The sequence below is a fragment of the Peromyscus californicus genome, unplaced genomic scaffold (genome assembly GCF_007827085.1).
Source record: "Peromyscus californicus insignis strain IS unplaced genomic scaffold, ASM782708v3 Scaffold_17__1_contigs__length_78620276, whole genome shotgun sequence".
NCBI lineage: Eukaryota > Metazoa > Chordata > Mammalia > Rodentia > Cricetidae > Peromyscus > Peromyscus californicus.
In genome coordinates, this window is record NW_026294469.1 from 63235812 (window position 1) to 63261192 (window position 25381).

Consider the following 25381-nt stretch of genomic DNA (forward strand, 5'->3'; position numbering starts at 1 on the left):
GGGACACAGTGCTGGTGTGCTAGCCGTATGCATTGCAGTCCTCGAAGTAGGAAGTTCTCTGTGACATTCAGTAGCAGATGAGCCTGGGAGAGCTGGGGAGAATTGCCCCTATCCGAGCCTGTTTTAGGGGAGAAGCACTCCCAGGTTTGTGAGATGAAAGGTAATTCTTCCTAACCGGGAAGTTAAAATAGTCAATCCTGGGGCCCATAGCCAGGCAAAGGGGTGCTCAATGTAGCCTGAAACTCAGAAAGTGACTCGGATGGCCACGGTGTCCTCCCCACCTCTTCTCTGACAGAGATGGAGCTTTTGGCTTCTCTGTCGGGTTACTCAGGGCAGCATCTGTTCAGTTCTATGGTATAAGCCAAGTTTTGTCAGGGTTCAAATTAAATGTGAACCAACTGGACACGCCCTAGTCTCTATGGGGAGGAAACGGAAGGCGTGTGCTGTGGTTCCACTGTGGCCACTTCTCTGGGTAGCTGAGACATGGGTAGAGTTCACCCTTTGTACCTGTGAACGATCAGGAGACAGAAAGCACTCTGGTTGTTCCAGCAGGAAGACAGCATCTTTATAATTTGAGCAACAGTGAGTGAGTGACTGTGAAAAGGGCCGAAGTGGACTCTGACCACAGAAGTCAGAGAGGCAAAGGAAGTGCTGCTGTGGCTAGTATAAGGGACCGGACATCCCGGGGACTGTTGAGTAGAGGAACCAGAGTTGTGGATAAACTTCAGACCCAGCTAGGAAGAGGGCAAAGTGTGCCCAAGGCTAAGGACCAGCGCCCTGAACAAGTAGGCTCGGCTGGACCTGAGTGTGGTGGATCCCTAGGCCCAATGTGAGCTCAGCAGGGAGGTTGTTGGGCTCTCAGGTAAATGGCCACAACCAGGAGGGGACCAGACCCAAGATGGGGACAACTTTCTGCTGCCTTTGCATCACTGAGGTGCCCTTGGTTCAGAACCTTGATGCTCTGCCAGTTGGCACGGAGCAGTTCCCAGAGAGGAGGCCATAGAGAATATCTTGATACCAGCACTTCTGGCCTCCTCCAGCATCACACACCATACTGATCTCCACAGTGAGGGACTCGGGATATGTGATGCTGAGCAGATGTGTTCTGCCCAGTCTGCCAACAGGAGAAGCACTCACCATGGGGCTGTTGCCCATTCTGGGCTACTGTGAGCAATGAGCAAGAGCTGGTAAGAGGGGGGTGGATACCTCCCAGGCTCTGATTTAAATACCTCTCATAGCAGATCACAATTGTGAAATTATTTCAGTAATTCTTTCTTCTCTACTCTTTAATAAATGTTCTCCTTTTTAATTACAGAGGTTGGAAATACATTGTCTTAAAATACAAAATAGTAAAGAGTTTAGGCTTTGTGAGCTGTGTGGGTTCTGTTGCCTCTGCTCTTCTCTGTGGCAGGGGCCTGCAAACAGCCTCAAATAAAGCAAGTGGGCAGGACTGTTTTATGGGGTTACACAAACAGCCTGTGGGCTGGGGAGTATGGCTGTCAACCCTTGTTTTACTCATTAGGTTTAATAGGTTTTCTTTTAAGTTTTTGAGAATTTCTTAAATCAGTACTCTATTACATCATTTCTACCCTTTCTCTCCCCTTCCCCACTCATCCTATGTCTCCCCCACACTATTCTCAAATTTATGATGTATGTATGTATTCGGATCATTCAATGTTGCTTATATGTACATGTGCTAAGACTGAGTAGTTGGGATCTGGTAACCTATCAGGGAGCTCATCTTTGTAGAAAACTGATATTCCCTTCCTTAGCAGCCATTGGTTGCCTATAACCCTTCATTTAAGCATGAGACCTTGTGAAATTTCCCCCATCCATGTTGGCATGTCATCTCTGTGGTCACTGTGCAGATCTACTTTAGGAAATCACGTTGTTGAGATTCATGGGTACAGCCTCCCTGCCATGTCTAAAAGACACACTCTAACGGCAGCACCCTGGTTCTGTTGTTGTTGCATCTTTCCATTTCATTTTCATAGTTTCCCCTCAGCCTTAGGTTGAGGGGTTGCACTGTAGAGTTGTGTCACCTATTTATAGGCACTAAAAACTATAGTTTTTGCTTGTTCAGAGGATGCCCTGATAAGAACGGGCTTCCTTGTTGGTGATTATTTTCCTTAGTTCGTGCTTGGGCTGTTCACTTTGTGGATTATCTGGGGGAAATGTTAACCCTAGTAAGACCTATCTTTGCCCCTCATTTATACAGGTGCTATGGCTGTTGTAGTTTGAGTGAAGCACGGCCTTAAGGATAAGCAGATGTAGCTGAGGGGGGATGTGGCCAACAGCTGCCATTTCTTCAACAGAAGGCAACTTTACTAACATCCATCACACCATTCTGTCAACTTTTTTAATAAGCTTGGAACACTCTGAAATTTGAAAAGAACTAATGCCTCCAAGCTAAATCTAAATCTTAAGAGCTATGCCTTTGGTAATTGATGCAGGCAAATAACAAATCTGACGATCAAGTTTGTTGCCATAGTGTTTCCAGGCTGGGAGTGTTTCTGTCACTGTTGGGGCATGTATCACCAGACAAACAGCCACCTCCAGCTGGCACTGCCCGTAGCTGGAGCAGTGATCCCAGGGGTGTGGTGGAGTGGTCTCCTTTTCTTCCCCTGTTGGCCCTGTGGTTATGTCACAGATGTTTGCAGGATATTAAGTTGGGAGAAAAATGACTGCAGATAAATGGCCATCTTTATTAAACTCATAAAAGCATCCATAAAGTGTCTGGTTGAAATGAAGTCCAAAATGAGTCAATCCTGCTGCTGCCTCTCTGTGCTCCTGGATAAGTTAAATGATGATGTGCCCCATCTGGTGTGATCCAGAACAAGCAGAGTGAGGCTATTTCCCTTTCAATAGGAGCCCCTTTGCCCTCTGAGATGCTACTGTGAGTGGTAATTACTTGGCCTGGCTGGTTTTAAGAGTCATTAACCCAGGAAGGAAACTCAAACAATTTTTAAAGTCCTTAAAAAGGGTAAAAAGTCCTTTCTATCATAGGACAGATATTGGATGTCACTCATGCGTCTTTTTCTCCTGCAGGAGTGCGGGAGTCCCATCAAATAAGCATCTTTAAGATAATTGCTTCCATCTTGCACCTTGGGAGTGTGGAGATTCAGTCCGAGCGTGATGGGGATTCCTGCAGCATACCAGTAAGTGGCACCAGAGATAGAATGTGCACACTGAACTCGGATCCTCCAGCCTGATACCATGGGCATTCGCCTCTGTGCTTAGAGGGCACCCCTTGGTTATTTATTCTGAGCAATAATGACTGCCGTTTTTCTCGCTGCTAATTTTTTTTTTAAAGAACCAATCTATTTCGAATCAGCCATCAAGTTTCTATCACTGGGACAGGGGATTTAGTGGCTAGTCAATAAATTTGTTTGATGGGTTTATTTCCCAAGTACTCTGAGGTACATAGACTTCTTCACCATGTCATGAATCTATTGAGTACCTTGTGGGCCCTGGCTGAAGTCTTTGCAGCAAGGGAATAGAATACTGGACTCCATAGTTGGTGGCTGCTTCTAAAAGAGCTGGCATTCTAACTGAGAGGCAGGATGGGATGGCTCGTGCTGACATTTTCCCAGCACAAGGCAGAATATTCAGTGAGGCATCTGAGTCAAAGGCCTACCAGCTAAGATGGCTCCTTAGAGGTTCGTGATAAAAGTCCCTTCCCCTGAGCCTAGTGCCACAGCTAATGACTGGTAGACAGGAGTGTCTGTGTGGAATGGAGGAGGCTGGAGGGAGTTCATGTGATTGGGTAGACAGCAGTTGCTGTGGCCTGCCTGTACCTTAATGCTGTTGGCCAGGGCTAAAACTGGCACTCTGACCTTGAACAGGTGTATCTGCCATGTTTCCACATCTGTGCCTATTTGTGACTAGCCTAGAAGGAAGTATAAAGTGTGATTCTTACTTCTCAGGATGTGGAATTTAAATAACAGGATTCTAGGAAAAGTCCAAAGATGTCACTACAAAATCCAGATGTGGGTGTGTGCCGCGAGCTAAAGCCCTTGCTCTTCCCACTTACTGCTACTGCTATTTGTGTAGGTCTAGAGTTAGCAGAAGTTCAGAATGTTCCTGCCTTTAGGGAGGAAAAGACCTGAACTCTGTGTGGTTTTAAGAGAGTTCCTCCCCAACCTCCACTCCAGCCCCACACATGATCCTTAAGTGAGAAATGTTGTTGGGAGTGAGATGGTTCCTGGGCTGTCCCCCTCTCCAGCATGGACTCCGTAGCCTCATGAGAGCTTTGAGGCTCCCACCTGCACCTCTGAGAAAGGTAGGGCTTTGGAGCTTGCAGGGATCCCAGAGCAGTTTCTGACATCTGACCTTCACAAGCGGCAGTGCATGTGTGCGCTGTGGGGTGGGTGGAACCTCCAGTGCGGTAGAGATGGCAGTGATGATGCTTTCCTAGCAAGCGGGGAATTCCAAGTGGCCTATCTGGTGAATACAGGCCCAGCCTGACCCTAGTAGTGAGTTTTTGAGGCTGGTGAAGAATTGACCCTCTGGGGTCTTTGCCCTAGGGAGAAAAGTGTGCAGTGTTTATGCCTCCCAAAGGCATACCCCTTCCTAGCAAACGCCCTGTGTATCTTTAGGGCAGCTGAATTCTGTAAGGGACAGGGAAGATTGGGAAGACATGCATTGACAAATTCCTGGTTTAGGCTGGTGATGCACAATTTTGGGGTGTGTGTGTGTGTGTGTGTGTGTGTGTGTGTGTGTGTGTGTGTGTGTGTGTTTATTGCAAGGTTAGGTTTCTCAGCTTGAGCTCTCTACCTGAGTGGCACACTCCTTGCCATGGATTCTCACAACATGCCAAGCCTCCTCGCTTGCCCTCACCACAATGATTTTGCATTCCTTATGTGATTATTTTCTGTATCTCTCTCTCCTCCTTCCACTCCTGCCTCTTCCAAACTGATGAAGGTGATAAGTCTACTTGTCCTCAGTCATCTTTGCAGTATTCAGGACCCAGGAGGCACTCCAGAATGGAGAGCTGAGTGATTCATTGAGGCTGTAGAGGCCACAATGGCGATAAAAATGAAAGCCACTGTGGATGAGACAGAACTCAGTGGGTGCCAGTGAGGAAGTGAGGCCCTGAGCACTTGCACTGCAGAGTCCCGCCTTGGACTTGTAGGTACTGTGTCCCTGATACTATGACTCGTCTTTCACTCCTGGGCATTCAGATGAGGGGGAAGTCATTGAACAGTGCCTGCTCCTCACCACCACCACCCAGTGGTGGGACCATGTCTGTTGTGCCGTTATTCTGCTTGGCACATGGTAGCACCGTGTGTTTGTGAGGTCTGTGCAAAGATGGGACTATCAGGACACTCTCAGAGGAATGGGCAGAGGGCACGGGTGACAAGGTGAACTGCGTTGGTGAACTTACAAGCGCGGGTTGAAGGTCTAGGCTGTGAAAGTGACAGCGTCAGGGTTGCCAGGGCTCCTCCTGCCGTTTCTCAGGGGTGTAACTTAGAGATGCTCCCTCACCGGCCTATGTCCACTCCCTCCTCTACACACTGTGAGTGGAGGGTGAACACAGCCCCGTGAGGAGGCCTTTACTCGGGGCTGACGGTGATCTTGATAAGTTCTAGATAGTACCATTCTGGTTGTTTGGGCCAGAATGAACCTTTTCCAGAGCATGCTTCTTCCTATACAGAGGAACAAAACCTAAATAAATCCCAGAGAGGAAACTCTTTCATAAAGGGCGGAATGACTAATGCTCCTGCAGGGTTCTTTCCCAAGCCCACTTCTTCTCACTTACTCATAAATTTTTGACCAAGTGACCTGGGCCGCCCATACACACTTGCCAGTGGCCCATGGTTGCTTATTTGAGAAGTGTGCTGCTGAGAACCATTTTCATGTGGATCCTTGGTCTGTTCCTCTGGTCCATGATAGGTTTGCTGTCTGCTTATAGGCAGTGTGCCTTCTGCTCTGTAGTTTTTATTTTTAATTAAGGCATGAGAATGTGTTCCATGATTGCCAGTGTTACCATAGAGATGCCACAGTGTCCAATTACTTGGACACCAGAGGCAATTTTTTCCCCTTGAATTTGGCAGTACAGGCTCATAAAACTAACCTGCTGTCTATAACGCTGACTGTTTTAATGGATTTATCATCATCTAATTATGTTTAAATGTAATTGCATGATGTTAAATCGGTTTCTGTTAGCACCTTTAATCAACAGTCAGAAGTGGGGGGGAACAGAGAAGTCCCCACTGTGGAGTCTGGAAACCTGTCCCCCGATGGCTATTAAAGAGTTAGCTCCAAACTGTGGTTCCATCTCTGCCACACTCTAGCATGGGGTGTGGGAAGGGAAGAGGGTGCCTGGGAGCTGGTCCATGTTGTTGGCTGTAGGCAAATCACTCATTCAAATGTCAGGGGATCCATCTGTAGTGTGTGCCTAGCAATTAAGACTTCCTTAAAAATAGGTCAGATGAACAAATTGGACACTTGCCACCTGTGAACTTGTTGCCTGCCAAGCAGGCTCCAAATTCTAGGCTGAATGGGAACATTATCTTGGAACGGGCAGGGGTGGAGTGGCCACAGAGCAAAAGCTGTGCCCAGAAGTAGCCATGACGCCGTTAACTGCCTAGTGAATGTGAAGGACAGGTCCCTACACACCAAGCCCAGCCTACTCAGTCAAGCTGGCTGTCTGGCTGGGTGGTCAGGGAGCCTCACTCGGCTCATTTTCCTCATCTGAGTAATTCGGGATAAACCAGAATGGCAGCTCCCAAGGGGAGCCTGACCCCAGAGAGATGGGGATCTTTGTTTAGATGAGAGAGAATGTTCTTTAACATGACTTGTCTTTTGGTACTTAGGAGCTCAGGTATGTTTAAACCTGCCATGACACTGGATTTGTGCTCTCTCCAGGGTGTGTTCCCACCCATGCTTGGGGAGCACACTGGTCTTGAGTTTGGGGGAAGGAGCTCTCTTTCCTAACATCTTATTTTATATTGATGTTTGCTTTGGCTAGATGGCTAGATACTGATAGGGGTAAATGGCCTGAGGCTATAATGTTGAGGGGAAATGATAGCGTTGTCTGTGTTAATTTATTTTTATTTTTATTAAATAGCCTTCATTTAAATCCTACAGTTGACCTCATCAGGAATTGAGACCCATAAGCAATCTAGAGCCATTAGGAGGTAACATCATGTTATGAATTTAAAAGAGTCTCTTCCAGCCTTAGATTTAATAAGCTGGCTTAGACACTTTGCCAAGTGCAAAATGAGCGTCTGAATAACCACCAAGGATGATAGGTTTTCTGGGGGATTCCCTGAATGGTCAGCAGGGATTTTTTTCCAAAAGACTTGGATGGCTTAATGAAGTGAGTCACAACCCTGTGTTGGACTTTGATTTTCTGGTAGTTTAAAAGCAAGGCAGTGTGTCTGGTAAACATGGGTCAGGACTCAAAGGCAGCCCTCTGTGGCAGCTGGGAAGCCAGTAGGAACACTGTGTAAATGGTGCCTGTCTGCATGCCATCACTGCCCAGAAACACTGCCCTCCAGGTTGGGGCTTGTTTCCTACCAGCACATCTGAACACACCCACTGACGTCACATATGATTTAGAGGACTGGAGTGTAAAACACCAGGATGGTTCCCATGTCCTGCCTGCCTGTAGGACAGTCACCAGTCTGGTCCCTGTTACAGAAGGGAACCGAAAGCCTGAGGACAGGAAGTGGCTGGATGCCAGACAGACCTAGAGCTTTGTGTGAAGGGCTTTGAGTGGGAGGCTGAGAGCTGTTTTTTGGGGTGCTGTGAGTGCTGCGTGTGCCCTCTACAGATGCATGCTGCATGCTCAGTTTGCATCTGCTCCTTTCTGGCTCCTGACTCTGGACTGCTTCTGCATTCCTAAGCTGTCAGTTCACAGGTTGCTCCCTTCACTCGCGCTGTCCCCTCCTACCAGGTTAGTTACCTGGCAGTAACCTGGCAATTGAGGAAGGGCATGAGAGCAGTGCACAGTGCTTTACTCTGTTAACTCTCTCTAACTTGGCCATTGGCAGGTGTGATGATCAGTTTAAGCAACACTACTCAGTCTCTATACTTACCTGATGGGGGGTGTGGAGAGATAAATGGCTGGGGTTGAGAAGGGGTTCCATGGGTGCTGGGAGGCACTTGGCCTCTGGGCCGGAGGGAAAAAAAATGCTCAGAGGAGCCTGTCTCCCATTCTCCCTCCTGATCCTGTCTTCCTTTCCTCAGTCCCAGGACGAACACTTGAGCAACTTCTGCCGCCTGCTGGGAGTGGAGCACAGTCAGATGGAGCACTGGCTGTGCCATCGCAAACTGGTCACCACCTCAGAGACCTACGTCAAGACCATGTCCCTGCAGCAGGTGGTCAACGCACGCGATGCCCTGGCCAAGCACATCTACGCCCAGCTGTTCTCCTGGATTGTGGAGCACATCAACAAGGCCCTGCACTCCTCTCTGAAGCAGCACACCTTCATCGGGGTCCTGGATATCTACGGGTAGGCCTGCACTCCAGGTTTCACTCTGCCTGTGGGGCAGCAGTGTGTTCCTTCTGCCAGTTAGGAGCCAGCAGAGGCCTTGATGGCTTCCCAGTGGTGCCAGCCAGAATTAAAGAGGTGCAGCAGCATTTGAGGCTGGTATAACTGGAGTCACTGTAGACCCCAAACCAGAGACGCCAAGTGTTTTACAGGTGGCAGTTCCCAAGGGAGAATGTGCCCTGTCAAAACACTGATAGTCCTGTCCCCATCACAAACTCTATAACATCTTTTTTCTTAAGATAGAGTCTTGCTATGTGGCATAGACTGGCTTCAAACTTGGAATCCTTCTGCCTCAGCTTCCCAAGTGCAGGGATTACAACTGTACACTGCCAGGGTCAGATCCATTTTCACTACTAGGGAACAGACCCTGATTGGGAAATGATTTGTCTATCCTCATTCTAGAAGCCTCTCTGTTTTTTTTTTTTTTTTTCATTTGTTCGGTCCTGTTTCAATCTACCACTTGATCTCACTGTCCTCAGTGGCAGTGATTGTTTTAATATTAATTTTGCCCGATTCTGCATAGAGTAGTGCTATATGTTAGCATATGTGAGGATTATCTTCCTTTTGGAGTCTAAGGGGAACTGATGGACTTTCATTTATGACTAATCTCTGCAGGGTGAGGCCACATAGCTTGGAGGAAAGTATACATGACGAAACATCAAGAGACTGGCTTTCTCTAGCCAGGCTGCCACCGAGAGCTGAATGACTGCAGATCACAACCCCTCTCTGGCTGTTTCTATGGCTTCAAGTGAGGTTGTGAGTCAGTCTTCCTGAGATTATTTCAAACCCATCTAGACTCATAAGAAGTTATGTGGACAGGGCTGTGTCCCACTTGCTCCTTTCTCACAACTGCCTTGACCTCTTTAAGCTTGGAATAGATTCAGTTCTCCTAGAAGTAATGCTTCTGTCTTAAAATAGCAACCCAGACCCATAGACTGCCGCGTTGCAAGAACAGGGACACTTTAGTGAAGCAGAGCTTGCTGGGTTGAAACTGCTGGAACCCACCTGAGGACAGCATAAAGGAGAATCCCCTTCAAAGTGGCCATTTCTGTGCAGACAGGTTCTCCCACTTCTGGTCAATGCCTTGGCTTGTCAGTGGCTTTCACATTGGACCATATTTCACAGGGCATAGGAAAAGAGTTACATTTTATTCTGGGATCAGAAAGACCACAGAAGCATGCTGAAGAGTTAAGTCTTGCGCACACGGTAAATAATGCAAGAAGTCTTAGAGACTGTAGAAGGTTCCATCTGAGGGTTTAGATACGTTGTGGTGGATGTGTCAGATTAACACCAGAGAAGCCATACATGTTTGTACAGCCAAGGCAAGTTTCCTGCAGGAGGTGAGAAGTCAACTGGATGGAGGAGGGTAGAGCATGGGAAGTAGGGAGTCACCATTGGGAACAGAAGCACAATCAAGGTGGTAAAAAATGCTCACACTGTCGGAGCTGGAGAGGATGATTTGGTAACTAAGAGCACGTGCTGCTCTTGCAGAGGACCTGAGTTCAAGTCCCAGAACCTATATGGTAGTTCACACATCTATCACTCCAGTTTGAGGGGGGGGGCAATGCCTTAACTGGATTCAATGCCTTCTTCTGACTTCTGGGGATACCAGGCATGCAATCAGACAAAACACTCATATACATAAATATAAATAAATATAAAACATTCAAACGTGGTGGATGCAGAACAAACAGAAGTGGGAGGTCCTCCCAATGGCTTCTTGGGGGACAGCAGGGCGCCAGCTTCTGCTCAGTCTCCCTGTTGCACTGTGAGAGCACCACATTCTTATAGACCTTACTGCCTGGCTGTCAGTAACTGCTTCTGTCTTATTTTCCCTCTACCTTGAGTATTTCTGGGTCATCAGATTTCAGGTGAGAAGACCTTCCCACTATGGGTGGTGTCACTCCCTAGGCTAGAATCCTGGATATATTAAAAAAGAGAAAGTGAGTTGAGCACAAGCATCTACTGCTCTGTGCTTCTTGATTGTAAGGCACAATGAGACCACCTGCCCCATGCTCCAGATGCTGTGACTTCCTTCAAACCATTGACTGTCACCTCCAACTATGAGCCAAAAAAACCCTTTCTTCCTAAGTTGGTTTTGTTGGGGTATTTTATTACAGTAACAAAAAAACAACTACAACAGGTAGGTTAAGGGAATTGGATCAGATGTCATAACCCAGTGTCTCCAGGTCTTCCTTCTAAACATGGCCCTAAAGATCAGCCCTAAATCTCAGTGTGGAATTAGAACTGACCAGAGTTCTGGACTATGGATGAGCTGCTTCATGATTATCTATAAATGTGTTTCCACAGATCAGAGCCCACCCTGAAATGAGTCCTTACTCAGGATACAAGCAAACACAGCAGGAGCTAGCACCACACCGCACATCTGTGCTCCACATGCACAGACTGGCAGGTAGCTTGCAGAGTAGAAAAGGTTGTGGCTGCCTCTAGGAGACCGTGGGAGCCTGCTACCCACTGGGCTCTGCAGGCCTTCTGAGCAGACCAGTTCTAGACCCCCAGTGCCTGGGTGTAAGAATGGCTTCTCTTTCTTCAGCTCCCTTGTCTGTTCTCCAAAATAGTGCAAGATAAGCAATACCCAGTGCAACGATGCCAAGCCAAGCTGTTCTAACTAAGGACCTATGAAGCTCCCTGTGGGCTGATTCCTGCCAGGCAGGGCTGGACATTGATAGAGAACAGCCTGGCAGCTTTTGGCTGGAGTTTCCTTGCACGTTGATTAGCCAGCATTGGCCTCTATTGGCTTCATTAGTTACAACGGTAATCTTCTATTCTCCTTGAGGCATCAAGAAATAAGTGGCTCACTTTGGGGGAAATACACATTATTATTTTTTGTCTTTGACTTCAGCTTTCAAATGCCAAGATTTGGTTCCAGCCAGTCCATTTGGGCAGAGGACAAGGAAGGAGGCAGTAGATAAACTTTGTGTTCCTCTGAGGAGTACTGCAAGAGAAGCTGGAGAAGAAGTAGGGAGATTGAACTCTGGGAAGAAGGACATGGACTTTGTTATCTATTTTGTTTTTTGGTTTTTCTCTGTTGCTATGATAAAAATACTCTAACAAAACCAACGAGAGAGAAAGAGAGAGTGTGAGAGAGAGAGTTTGTCTTAGCTCACAGTTCAAAGTTGAGCCCATCATGGTAGAAGTCAAGGCAGCAAGTTGAAGCATCTCATCACATGTGTCCACAGTCCAGAAACAAGTATGGATGTCGGTGTTCACTGTGCTTCACAGCCCAGGATCTTTTAATGTTTGCTTCTGGGTCTCAGGATTATAGTGCATAGTCTGAGCATTAACCCCTTAGTGGAGGTGTGTTTGCACGCACCCCATTTCTACTCTGTAGACCCACCGTCCTGGGTTTGTAAGTCAGTTTGGTAGATTTACCATTGCCTTCATTTGCTGGTGACAGAAAGTCTTCTTTGTGTCGTTGGTTTGTTTTGGTTTTGGTTTCACTCTCCAGAGCAGGTGAATGTCCGGTCCCACTACAGTTACTCAGAGAGGGCTGCCCAGCCTCTCCTGACCTGTGTAAAGGGGTGTTGTAGAGAATGAAGGGGGACAAACTCTGTAATTGCTTTTACCCATTGGCTTATAGACAGCATCCAGTTCTTGATGGCCCAGAAGGTCACGGGACATTGTCAACTTTAGAGCAAGTGTGACTAGCTAACTTCAGTGTTAGACCTCACAGGCCATGTGATACTATTATGTTGATCTTGAACAATCCTGGCATCTGAAGAGAGCTTTACATCTTGGGGTACTCCAAAGCCATGTGCAATCTTCTAGACTCATGCAAGGGTGTCTAGCCTTTTGACACTGCAAAACAATACTATCATCTACAACATTCATGCTGTAGAACTGCTCAGTCCAGTTTATCATAGAAAATCATGGAAAGATGGCTCAGTTGATAAAGTACACAATATCCAAGCAAGAGAATCTGACTTGGATCCTTGGATTCATGTTTTTAAGAAAATCTAGGCATGCTGGGGAGCCAGAGATGGGAGGATCCTTCGGACTTGCTGGCCAAACAGGCTAGCAGAATCAGTGAGCTCCAGGTTCAGTGAGAGAGACGGTCTCAAAAATAAGGTGAAAAAGTGATTGAGGAAGACCACTGACCCTGGCCTCCACATGTACATGTATGTGCTCACCCCCATCCATGTGCACCCACACCTGCCCACACATGAACACATACACAAAAGTCACAGAACACAGTGTTTGAAGAAAGTTTATGATTTTGTGTTAGGGGTTATATTCACAGCTGGTTTTGGCCACACGTGAGCCATAGGTTGGGCATACCTCATCGTCCTTTGGAATATGCCCCCCATTAATTGAATTAATTAATCCTCTATCTATATTCAGCCCCCCTGATACTGTAACCTCACCTCTAAAAGCCTAGAACAGATGAAGTTAATACTACCTTGTCTTAGAGTTCCTATTGCTGTGAAGAGAAGTCATGACCACAGCAACTCTTATAAAGAAAAACATTTAATTGGAGTGGCTTGCTTACAGTTCAGAGGTTCAGTCCATTATCATCATGGTAGGACATGGCAGTGTGTAGGCAGACATGGTGCTGGAGAGGTAGCTGACAGTCCTACATCTTGCAGACAACAGGAAGTGGTCTGAGACAATGGGCTATATCTTGAGCATATATGAGACCTCAAAGCCCACCTCCATAATAACACACTTCTTCCAACAAGGCCATACCTACTCCAACAAAACCACACTTCCCAGTAGTGCCACTCACTTTGGGGGCCATTTTCTTTCAAACCACCACACCCCTGAAAGTTTTTCATCTACTCCAATAGCTTGTAGGCAGCTTTCCGGTAGTCAGTTGGGGAAGAGGGATTATGGCTTGGTCTTCACTGCAGTTCTTATAAGTTTGGCTGATGGATTTGGAGAGGTATAGTACCTAAGAGTGGCCATTTTCTGATCCTCATGGAAAGGAGTGAATAGGACCTGGGAATTAAGATCCTAGCAGACTGCCTTCCTTCCGTCAGTGCCTTAGAGTGGGTTCTGGAAGAAGGACAAGCTTTGTGGACAGACAGACACAAGCCCAGGAGCAGTTGGAAGCCCTGCCATTTGAAAGTCCAACCAGCAGACTGAGAATGCTTGGTAGACAGATGAGTATGGCAGTTCCTCTAGCAGACTCGAGGGTGCCCTTGTAAGAGTTCATGGCTCCAGGGTGGGAAAGCTCCTGGAAAAGATATTTGGCTCTGTTCCCTGATATCCATGCATGATGACTCCTTTTTTGAAAGTTCATCTAGAACAAATCTCCCCAAGGTAGGTTTCCTGTGTGCTGTTCAGCCCTCCCCTGCGTGAAGTCCATATCCACCCTTTACATTGTGCCAAAGGTGGAAACCCAATGTCCTGGTGCCTCCAACCCACACTCCAGAGGAGCTGCTCTTGCCCAGCTTTTGAGAGGCATGCACCACTCTGCTGGGCCTCCGTTCTTGAGGCAGGAGGCTCATGGAGACTGAGTGTATTCAGTCTATCTCAGGGTCACCCATTAACTCAGAGCCAAGGTACTTCCTTGTCACTGCAGTTTCATCCTGCTTTGGCTTTTGCTATGTTTTGAGAGTCATTTGTGGCTCTCGCTCTCCCCTGAAATTGGGTCCAATGAGAAGGAAATTGTGCATTACTCCAGTCACATTTTTAATGCAGAAGGTAAACAGCGGGGTGCTCATGGCACCCCCAGAAGGACAGATGTCATGTCTCAGCCTCATTCTGTGTGTTCTCCTCCCTCTCTCCTGAGAATTCTGGTCTAACTCTTCTCAGAACAGATCCATTTCCCTCCTGTATATGAGTTTCCTTGTGGCATTTTAATGCTATGGACTAAGTGTGTTTATTTTTAAAAGTCATTTCTGTTGATGGACAGAATTACCACAAATATAACTCTGTTGGAAAGAGACATCGTCCTGTCTCCCTGACCGTGTGCTTCTGAGATTGGGTGTCTTAGTCATTTTCCAAGTCAGCCGAGCCTCTCATTCATCTCCAGCATTACAGTAATTATGCTAGATGGCAGAGGAATTGTTACCAGATAATATTTTAGAAACAGGGAAATTATGAGCTAATTTCAGCCATCTCACATTAATGAGAATGTTCTTTGTGGAGTGCCACCAGTGTAAACCTTTAAAGAGTGACAAGTGGAAGATACTTAAATCCTCTGTCTGCAGAGCTCAGGGCTGGCTCTGCCATTAGCTGGCCATTTGCTGGGCTGACTCTTTAATCTTCCTTGTAGGCTATGTTAATTAAATTTCCTCTAGGTTTGGAGAGTCATCAGCTACCACTGTGGGTGGAAGGGGGGATGATTGAGGTTCTAAGTGCTATAACTTGGTCTACGGAAGTGCTAGCTGGCCCGGGAAGGGCCATTCGACAGGGTAATAACTGTTGCCTGGGCTGCAATGTGGTGGGGCCGTGACTCATCATAGCGTTTGAGTCTTTGATCTTGTTTTATTAACCTGGAGTCATTTTTCCCATGTGGGCATGGCCAAAGGCTGTACTTTAATGTGGCTGTCTCCAAGCAGTTGATTCCTTTGATCTGAAAGTGATTTCCCACTTTTCCATGTCTTAGACCTTGGTGGGGAGGTGGGTGTGGGGAAAGCCTGAGGCTTTCTGCACACTGCTCTGGGCCTGTTAGGCGGCTGGTGAATCTATTTTTGATAGTCCCTCTATACAGAGCCATCTCCCCACTACTGCATCTCCAGCTCCTCACCAGGGACAGGAATGCCACCTCTTCCTGAAAGCAGTGTTCAGGGAAGGGCTCGCAATGACACCTTATGTAAGACAGAAAATTCAGTTGTCCATATTTATGAGTGGGAAGGGGTGGGGCTTGCGGGTGATGGAGAAGGCCAGATAAGGCCTGTAACTCCAGCCTCCCCCTGTTGGAAGTACCACTTCCTTCCTCAGTCTCCAGGCCTCAGATACGCCTCCTTCCAAAATAATTCTGTTCACAGCCCTTCCAAGTGATCTCTTCTTCCTCTTAAGTTGAACTTTGGCTCCTCTCTGAATTATGATTTTGACCAGAAGAGTCTCTGTGTTCACACACTCTGGTTTTCTGATGCTCTGACCTTGGGTGGTTCATGTCCTCATACATGAGCTTCCTCGGCTGTAGAGTAGAATTAATAAGAGAGAGTCCTCACTCCTGGTTGTGGTAAACATTAAAGGGAAACCCACAGAGCCCTTGACCTCAGTGCCCAGTGGCTGGTGCTGGGTGGCTTTATGTCACCTTGACCAGGCTAGAGTCCCCTGAGAGGAGGGAACCTCGATGAAGAAAATGCCTCTATGAGATCCTGCTGTAGGCAAGCCTGTAGGGTATTTTCTTAATTAGTGATTGATGGGGGAGGGTCCGGCCCATCGTGGGTGGGGCCATCCTTGGCTATCTGGTCTTGGGTCCCATAAGAAAGCAGGCTGAACAAGCCAGGGGAAGCAAGCCAGTAAGCATCTCTCCTCCATGGCCTCTGCATCAGCTTCTGCCTCCAGGTTCCTGCCTTGTTTGAGCTCCTGTCCTGGCCACCAACCTGAGCTCCAGGTTCAGAGAGAGAATTCTTAAGAGAATAAGGTAGAGAGTGATAGAGCAAAATGCCTCCTCTGACCTCTTCATGTATGCAGAGATGCTTGTACCTACATAAACACCTGCACATGCGTGCACATCACATACAACACACACACACACACAAAGTAAGTGTTTTTTGACATGGTAATTCTCCTAGGATAACATCATTAGGAAAGAATCACAGACTTGAAGAGGTATATAAAATTGTCACAACACTGATAGCAGCATATGATAGAAAAAGAACCAAATGTCCTTCACAGGGGATTAGTGAGTTGATACATCTGTGTGCCAGCTCCTAGGTGTTCTTGTAAATTGGGGGATGTGTCCTTGGTTTGAGAAGCCCCAATCCAGGCTCCTCTGCAATTCCCAGGTCTCGGCCCACAGATCCATACAGACCTAAAACGGGTGCCTTTGGCGAATAGTGTGGTGGTGTGTTTGGAGTGGAAAGTTAAATGATAAAAACAGGAGTAAAATATGTGTCTGGTTTTCTTTTATAAAAATCACCAAGAAAAGATCTGCCACTATGCAAGAGAATCATGATCGACCTTCTCATAGTCTGTCTGTCCTCCCTGTGATTCCCTGCTATCAGTCCTTTATCAGTTACAAAGGAAGCTGTTAATGCCTCTGTTTCTAACCTCCCAAGGTTCTGCAGCATTGGGATCCACACCAGAAGTCTGTGCACACAGGGAAGAACGTGGCAGTTCAAGAAGGCAGCCTTGTTAGGTCTTGCTGACTGCTTCCACGGATGGTGTATCTTATTTGTGGCTTCACCTCTTTCCTCCCGCAGGTTTGAGACCTTCGAGATTAACAGCTTCGAGCAGTTTTGTATCAACTATGCCAATGAAAAGCTCCAGCAACAGTTCAATTCGGTAGGCTCAATGTATGACCTAGGTTACCAGGGCAGGGGACTCGCTGTCCCCCTGCCGTGACACCCAGGCCACTTCTCTTCTGAGATTGGTGTGTTTCTGCTCTGCCAACACCTCCTCTTTCTTCTTGGTGATGCTCCTAACTTTTGGAATTGGCTCTTCATTGCTGGGGTAGGAAGTGTGGCTGAGGCATCTGGGTGGAGAGGGTAAATGATCTCCCCTGATTGACCCACTCCTCTCTGAGCCGGAACTTTCAGGGCAGTTAAGGAACTGAAGGTCAGACGCAAGACTCCTTGAATTGGCTAGAGTCCAGCAATGTAGGACTTTAATATCCTAAGACACATGTGGGACTATAATATCCTAAGAGAAGGGTTGTGTAGGGATGGGAAATCACCAAGCTGAGCTCTGCCATTTCCACTCCTGACTGTGAGTTCATGTCCAGACCTTTCTGGCAGTTATCTGCCATCCTCCAAGACAGAGAACTTTACAAGAGCTTAGGGGGGATAACTGCCAAGTGTGTCTGTAGTGTCCTCACCTTGGCCTTGTGCTTCTGGTCTTAGCATGTGTTCAAGCTGGAGCAAGAAGAATACATGAAGGAGCAGATTCCATGGACCTTGATTGACTTTTATGATAACCAACCTTGCATAGACCTCATAGAAGCAAAGCTGGGCATCCTGGACCTGTTGGATGAAGAGTGTAAGGTAATGCTTACTGCTCCTGTTGTCATTGAGTGGGTCAGGTCCGGGTGCTGGGCAGAGGGGTCCTGTGTGATGCAAGGGAACCAATGACATCTCATAGCTGGACCTGAATCTGATTGTCTGAGTGGTGTCCCTCGTGCTTGCTAAAAGATAACCTGTTGAGTGAACCGGCAGATATTATCCTAGGAAATGTACGTCTTTCTTGGCAGAAAGCAGGTGCAGTGATGACAGGATGGATTTGGTCTCTCACAGGTCCTAGTTGCCCAAAGAAGCAGCCAGCGTCTAGATAGGTGTTCCCAGGGTGGTATGTATAGTATCAGATGGCTGTGAGTGATGGAAATCCATGGGAGAGTGAGAGCCACACTCCCCCACCTGAATTGTGTGGATTTCTCCTGGTATAAAAGAGAACTGTGCCCATAGCAGGGGAGCATCTGGCAGGAGGAATGGAAGGTGGAGAGACCCAACTTTAATCTGTTCTCCAGCTTCCTTGGTTTCCTGCACTATGAGTCGATGCAGACTGAATTTGGTGTCGACAGGCTCTCCCAGTGCAGTGCCTGACTGGGAAGGGAGTGGAGTGTATACAGATTCCCACATCAGAAAGTATGGGAGCCCTATGCCTTAGCCTAGAAAGAGAAGAACCAATTGCTTTGACTTTTCTCCCATGATGTTCTGAAAAATCATTGAGTGTGGCTGGGTGTTTAGGGAAGGCAAGGAGTTTCCTTTCTAGAAAGGTTTTCTGAAGCGCTGCCTTCGTGCACAACCATAGTCCCAGCACTCAGGATGTAGAGGTAAGAGGCTCACTCTAGTGTAAGGCTAGCCTAGACTGAAGAGTGAGTTCAAAGCTGGCCTGTGCTATCTATTGAGATGCTGTCTCAACAAACAAACAAAAAAAAACCCTCTCCCCATCCCTCCAAAAAAGCAGAAAGCATACCACGTGCTATAGCTGGCACATTCATAGAAATTTGGGGGTGGCAGTGAGGGATTGTGAGGCTGAGTCTCATTCTGTAGCCCAGCATGACCTAGAACTCTCTGTATAGCTTGGACTGCCTCAGACCACGATGATCCTTGTACCTCATGCCCCCAGTGCTGATATCACAAGCTTGTCACAAGCACACACCTGGCTCTCCTGATGTTGTCAGCATCTCTGTGCAGGCCTGGGCTTTAGCTTCAAAGTCGGTGCCTGGGAAAGATGATCCCATGTGTCTGCGGCTTGTGTAGGCTTGCCCACCCCACTGTAGTCGGGGTGAAACAGCTGTCCCTGGATTGAGTGCCTCTGACCAAAGGCACAGGCCTGACCCTTCTGTTTGCCTCCTGCTGGGCGCTCCTTCCTACATTTCCTAAGTCAGAGCTCAACTGGGACCATGCTTCCCTCCCCCAGGCCATTAATTCCTATCAGTAACCATCTCCCCTAGCTGCAAACTCCTAAGCCAAAGGCAGCTCCAGGTTCTGAGTCCATCTCAGGTCTCTGGAGAGCTAGGCCTGAGTAGCAGCCCTGCCCTGGCTCTGGTCAGACTGTAACTCTTCACTCCCCTCTGGTGGGGGAAGGGGAAAGTCATGCCCTCTTGAGGAACCATCGGGCATGTCCTGTTCTACACAGGTCTGTCTGACCCTGCGTGAGGAATTAATGCATCGCAAAGCAGGAACTCCCAGGGAACATGGCCTTTCCCCCTTTACTCACAGCCACTCACAAAAGTTCCTCAGTGCTTGGGGATAATCTGTTCTGAGACTTGAACAGCTGTCTGAGGGTCTGGGATGAGTCGTCGCACTCCCCTTCACCAGCACACCAGGGCTGCTTGCGGATTTCTTTGGCTGTGTCGTCTGAAGACTGTAGAGGTTGGCATCACCCAAGAAAATGCGATGTCCAGCATTGGTCCCAAGAGTAGGACACAAGGCCCTGAGGGACCCCCAGAGCAGTGCTGAGCAGGGAACTGGTGGCTTCAGGGACAGTGTGCTAGCACACAACAGGTCACAGTCATGCAGAACACAGACAGAAGCAAACCATGCTCAGCAGTTGGCAAAATAACCCCCAGAACTCCTGCCCCAGTCCAGAAGGCTCCCAGGTCCTCCGGCTCTGTCTTCATGTGGGGGTACCCATGTCCTGGGGTACTCCTCTTGGAATCTACTTATGAGAAGCTGTATAAAAACAAAACCGTTTCAACCTCCTGTCGCCACAATCTGTGAGACACAGAATGTGATGTACCTGGACCTGGTGCTGCATTTTCAGAGCAAAGGCCTCAGGAGCAACAGCGTGGTGTTGGCAGCGGTGGGGGGTGGGGGAGAGGGAGAGGGGGCAGTGTAGGTGGAGAATTTCTCTCCAAGCCCCGGCAGTCCCTTAACCCACTTATAAAATAAACACGCAGACTCTTACGTTATTTAAACTGCTTGGCCATTAGCTCAGGCCTATCATTGTCTAGCTCTTACTCTTATATTTGGCCCATTTCTATTAATCTATACTTTGCCATGTGGCTTGTGGCTTATTGGTACCTTACATCTTCCTTGTCCTGGCGGCAGCTGTAGGCAGTCTCCCCCTCTACCTTCCTGTTCCCTCCAGGGCGGGGCCCAGGGAGGTCTGCAGGCAGAGCCTGTGTTTGAAGTCTGAGTCCCCGCAGCAGGCAGAGAGGGACATAAGCTGGGGCAGTGGAGACACAGCTAAGCCACGGCAGGGACAGAGGTGCTTCAGACAGATTCTAAGTCGTATGGCTGCTGTTTCTGCATGAGGCCTCTGGCTCCTTCCAAGGGAAGGTTTGCTGAAAGCCCTAATCACCCACTTGCCAGGCTAGTGGGAACTTAAACTGCCAAGATGCCAGGCAGTGCCAGTGGCTTCCTAGGGGACGATCTCCTTCCTAGGGCAGAGGGTGAGTAGGTGCAGAGAAATTTCTGATATTCAAGCAGGAATTCCTTTTTATCTTTTTAAGACTGTGTGTGTGTTTGCTGGGGGCTGCCCATCAGACCCCTGATCAAGGCCAGTTCTTTTCCAGTGAGCTAGCTTTATCTTCTTAGTTTTTAATTTCCTGCCTGGCAACCTGGATTTTCTGTGAAGGAGACCGGCAGGCCTCTGCAGTGAGTCACAAGCTGGTAGAGGGTGGGGGTGGGAATAGTTTCTATGAATAGGAAGGAAAGTAACTGAAGTACAGGTGTGTTTGCTGAGGTCAAGGACCATAAAGGAATGGAGGAGCTGCCCGGTCAGCACTCTGCTTAGAGTACGAGCAGAGTCCCAGCCCACAGAAGGGGTTCTCAGAGTCCCAGCCCACAGAAGGGATTCTCAGAGCGAAGCCTGGTCGGCCTTTGGCAGTCGCACTGTCCCTCTGAATCACAAGGCAGGGCCTGGTGAAGTGAGATGAGCTGATGCAAGACTTCTGACATCCCTGGGTGAGGGGAAGAGGGGAGGAAGCATGGCTAGTTCTGCTGATCACATGGATGTTTGCGGACGGGGGCGGAGTTAAGCCCAAATAGCACTGCAATGAAAGAAGCGGCCACCTCCCTAGTCCTGGGCCCAGCTGGGTTCTGTGACAGTGAGGGGACAGAAGTATTCTACAGGGCTGGGTATAGGGACCCACTCCTTTAATCCCAGAAAAAGAGAAAATAAAGGAGGTAGTGGTGGTAATAATACTTCTTTAGGCCAGAGGGCCTGGGGAGGTTTCGGTGCAGGGTGACTTGAGGGTTTATAGGGCACATGTGGGAGGGCCCAAGAGGCATAGTGTGGAACAAGATGACATATCAGTAACCCAGAAAGCCATCATTGTAGCAGTGGCCCGGGGGACAGGACAAAAGCAGGGGTAAATAAATGGTCAAGGGGCCCTTAGCTGTCACTTCGGGCTGCTGTTCTGTTGGAGGCCAGGCTTTGGCCCCAAGTGATGTCCCAAGCAGGGGCGATGTTTGTGGAGAAATAATCCTTATTCAAGGACATTAGAAAAATGGTTCTATTCCCCACCACTGCCTCCTTTAAAAACAAATCGCTACTTTATCTTAATGGCAAAGAGGAAAGCGCTTTTAAGAGCTTCATTGAGATGTAACACTCACAGTGTGAGCATCAGAAGCCTCCAGCTCAGTGGCTTTCAGTGCATTCAGCATTGCAGACCATCACTTGCCCTGTCCTTGTCCAAACACCTTCACTGCCCTGCAATGAACGCATCAGCACCCCTGCCCATCACCTCGCCCATCTCCATAGAGTTCCCTGTTCTGGATGGATTGTGAGTTCCCAGTAAGTGTCGGCCAGCACCACAGGCCAGAGGGTTCAGGCTTCTGAGGAATGGAGCTGGAACCAGGCTCTTGGTCCAGGGTTCTCCGTGATGCTTCAGGAGGAGTGTAAGGAACCGTGCGTGCAGCCATGTATGAATTCCTTTTCAAGGATTTGTTCCCCTGCACATTCTAGTGCTAAAGATGGCCATAATCCAGGCTGTGTTCAAATATAGGATTTCCTTTCTCCTGTGGCTGATTAAATTTTATTTGTGTGAAAATATTTTTGGAGATGTGTTTTTTCACCTGACCCTGCATTCATAGTTGCCAGGCCAGACAGTAGAGTACTGAAGGACACATATCCCAGAGCCAGCCTTGTCTAGCTTGGACCCCAGGTCAAGTTTTGTACAAGTTATCTAACCTTTTTGTCTCAATTTCCTTATCTCTGGGATGTGTCTAAACACTATACCTAGCTCATAGAGTGATACGGAGATAAGTGAGTTGATACAGTGAAATGTGTTTTAACTATGGCTAATAATAAGCACTGTGGACATTGGCTATTGCTGTGATGAGAATCTAAATTGGGAATCCCTGCTGGCTGATCTTAGTTGGAAGTGATTGGGGAGTTATAAGAGAAGTAGATCTTAGTCAGAAAATAGTACACATGTGCCCTTGATGCCTGGTCTCCTCTGACTGTTCATGCCCATCTAAATTAGTGACTATATGGGATCATAGGATTTTCTCATTGAAGTCCAAATGCATTTTCAAGGCAAGGTGACTTGGCTGCTAACAGATTGCAGCATTTGCTTAGTGGACCTTCTCTTTGCGGGTCTGTTTGACCCAGTTGGGCCCGTCCCTTGAGGTCCTTTTTGCTCCCAGGTGCCGGCCTGCCTGGTTCTGACAAGCCCCGCTATATGCTGACTCCTCCTTCATCCACACCTGGTAGTTCTAAAACAGAACTCTTGGAGACAAATATAAAAGAGTATATATAGAAAGTGCTGAATTAAATGTATTTTATTGTCCGCCCAATACAATTAATAGCGTCCTTCAGGAAAGAGGTTTCTTCCTTTGAATTTCCTATGGCACATGGCACAGGGGATTCAATACTAGTTATACCAAATTGAATCTGGAGAAAAAATCAGTGTGCTTACAAAGGACTTAGGAAGTTTGTTTCCACATGTGTAAGCATTTTCCTTTCGGAACATCTTATTTACTGAGTAAAGCCCTTTTTTAAATGGCCACTGCATGGGTCAGTGCCAATCTCGCCTTATCTGAAAGTGTGACGGGAACTCATGAAGGAGAGTCAGTGAGGACCTGTAACTGAGGACGGTCAGTGGGTGTCAAGGGTAACAGAGCAAGTGATGTCTCATTGGATAAGCCCCTGCCGTCACTGACCATTGACCAGCAGGCACAGTGACTGTGCTGTATTGTTTTCCCACCCCATTATCATCCTCTCGTTCCCGCTTTCTCTCTCCCAAACCCCCCTTCTTCCAACAGGTCCCTCTTACTTCAGTGCCTTTGTTTTTGGGTGTTTTTTTTTTAAACCCAGTGAATCCAGTGCTGTTTGTACGGGTATGGATGTGGGGGGGGGGCATGCTATTTGACTGGAACATGGGCAGTTTATCAGTGGCTTCACCACTGAAGAAAATGACTCCCTCCACCCGAGCACCCATGAACGGCCTGTAGACTGACAGTGAGGGGCGGAGTCTTGTGAGTCTCTCCCCCATACATGCCAAGGGGCCCAGTCTTGTGCAGGTAACTGCAGCTTCTGTGAGTTAATGACTGCAGTGCCCATGTCCTGCCAGTCCCTGTTTCACGGCACACCTCCCAGAGTTCTGCCACTTCTGTTATCTCCACTCACCCTCCAGTGTGTGCACACCCCCGCCTCCACCCCCGTGGAGTGGGTGTGATGCAGATGTCCCACTGAGGGCTGAGCACTGCCCTGTCACTTACTCTCCAACACTTTGACCAGATGTGACTCCAGAAACCACCACCGACTGCAAAAAGGAACTTCTCTGATGAAGGCTGTGAGCAGAACTAATCTCAGAGCACCATCAGCAGTCTGTGCTAAAGCTTCAATGAAGCAAGTTGCTTATTTACTCTGGAAGCCATCTGTAGAGATGTAGAGAGAAGCTGTCCCTGGGAATTTCTCACATAGTGACACCACCAAATCTAGATCTACATTTGGGGGTCAGGGAATGAGTGAAGCATCGTGCAGTGTGTGACCAGAAACCAATTCACAGTCCTTTGATGTGTGGGAAAAGATCTAAGACAGCCCTCTGACTCTGTGGATTTGTAGTATGTACTAACAGTATCCAGAAGCTAATGGTGAGCTGTCATAGTGTGCCTCTGTGTGTAAGTTCAGTGGTTAGGAATTCCAAACAAGAGAGACAGGAGACCAAAAAATGGCCAGAAAAGGCTTCAGAAGAAAGGGCAACAGGCTGAGCCAGGGCAGTAGTGTGGATGAGCTAGGGGAGGGGTGTAGGCTAATTATGCCCGTCTTCTGAGTGAGCAGGAACATGGTGCTGAAGGGAATGGGTGTGGTGAGACTGCAGGGAAGAGCATCTTCAAACAGCTCCACAAAGGGGATCCTGCCCCTGTGGCCTCAGAGTCCATCTTCATCCTCTCCTTGGACTTCCCTTTTCTGTTGGCTAGCTTGTTCTTTGAGGCTCGACATCCTCCCATGGATGCCAGCTTACACACAGCAGGTCAATGACCTTTCATAGCAGGATCCCGAGAGTTCAGGGTTGAGCCGATCTTATATCGTAGTCAGTGTCCCGGCTTGAGAGCCGAATCCAGACCCCAACCGCCTGCCATGATGCTCTACTGCCTTGTCCTGCTTCATGAAGCACTGTACCCGGTCTTGTGGTTCTCCAGGTCCCCAAAGGAACTGATCAGAACTGGGCCCAGAAGCTCTACGAACGACACTCCAACAGCCAGCACTTCCAGAAACCACGCATGTCCAACACAGCCTTCATTGTCGTCCACTTTGCAGACAAGGTATCTGTCCTCTGTTGACCTGGGACCCCTTAGGCCCACAGTAGGGAGAATAAAGGGTTTCCAGGCTAAGGAAGTGGTCTTTGTGAGTTCCAGTGGCCTGGGGTTGCGGGTAGGTTCTCCCCTGCGCTTTCTTCCCCACCCTGCCCTGGCCCCAACTCTAGTATACCAGGCACAAGCTGAGCATATGTTATCGCGGTTGCCCTTCACATGAACAGCAGGCAGTAATTGAGGGCTGCTCTCCTGGGAAGGCAGCAGCAGTGGAGCACCTAGAAGTCACTGGGCCTGAGAAGAGGGAGGAGTGAAGACGAGGTCCTCACACTGTTTGGATTCCTTCTGGAATAGCCGCAGCGATCCCAGTGATGGGTATAGACTTGGAACTTCTCTAAATGGATTTTGACCGAATTCTTAGGTGGTAATGTGCATGTAATTGCATATCCTGGTTCAGTGCGTCTGGGCCACTGGCAGAGAAGATGCATTCATGGAGCCCTAAAGAAGCTTTCTCTCATGGGAATTCCCTTTTAAGACAGTGTTATCTCCTGCCAAATGAGTACTCAGTCGCCTCTGTGTAAATCTCGACATAACAAA

The 25381-nt window shown here is 48.1% G+C and overlaps 1 protein-coding gene across 2 annotated transcripts in view; it reads left to right on the top strand.

Annotated features, from left to right (window-relative positions):
• Window positions 1-25381, top strand: part of Myo5b (myosin VB) — a 291674-nt gene that overhangs the window by 177799 nt on the left and 88494 nt on the right. For both annotated transcript variants that reach the window (XM_052742546.1, XM_052742545.1), the window contains exons 9-13: window positions 3049-3158; window positions 8197-8462; window positions 16844-16925; window positions 17483-17623; window positions 24674-24796. In XM_052742546.1, coding sequence (XP_052598506.1) covers window positions 3049-3158; window positions 8197-8462; window positions 16844-16925; window positions 17483-17623; window positions 24674-24796 — 722 coding nt within the window. The remainder of the gene's footprint in view (window positions 1-3048; window positions 3159-8196; window positions 8463-16843; window positions 16926-17482; window positions 17624-24673; window positions 24797-25381) is intronic.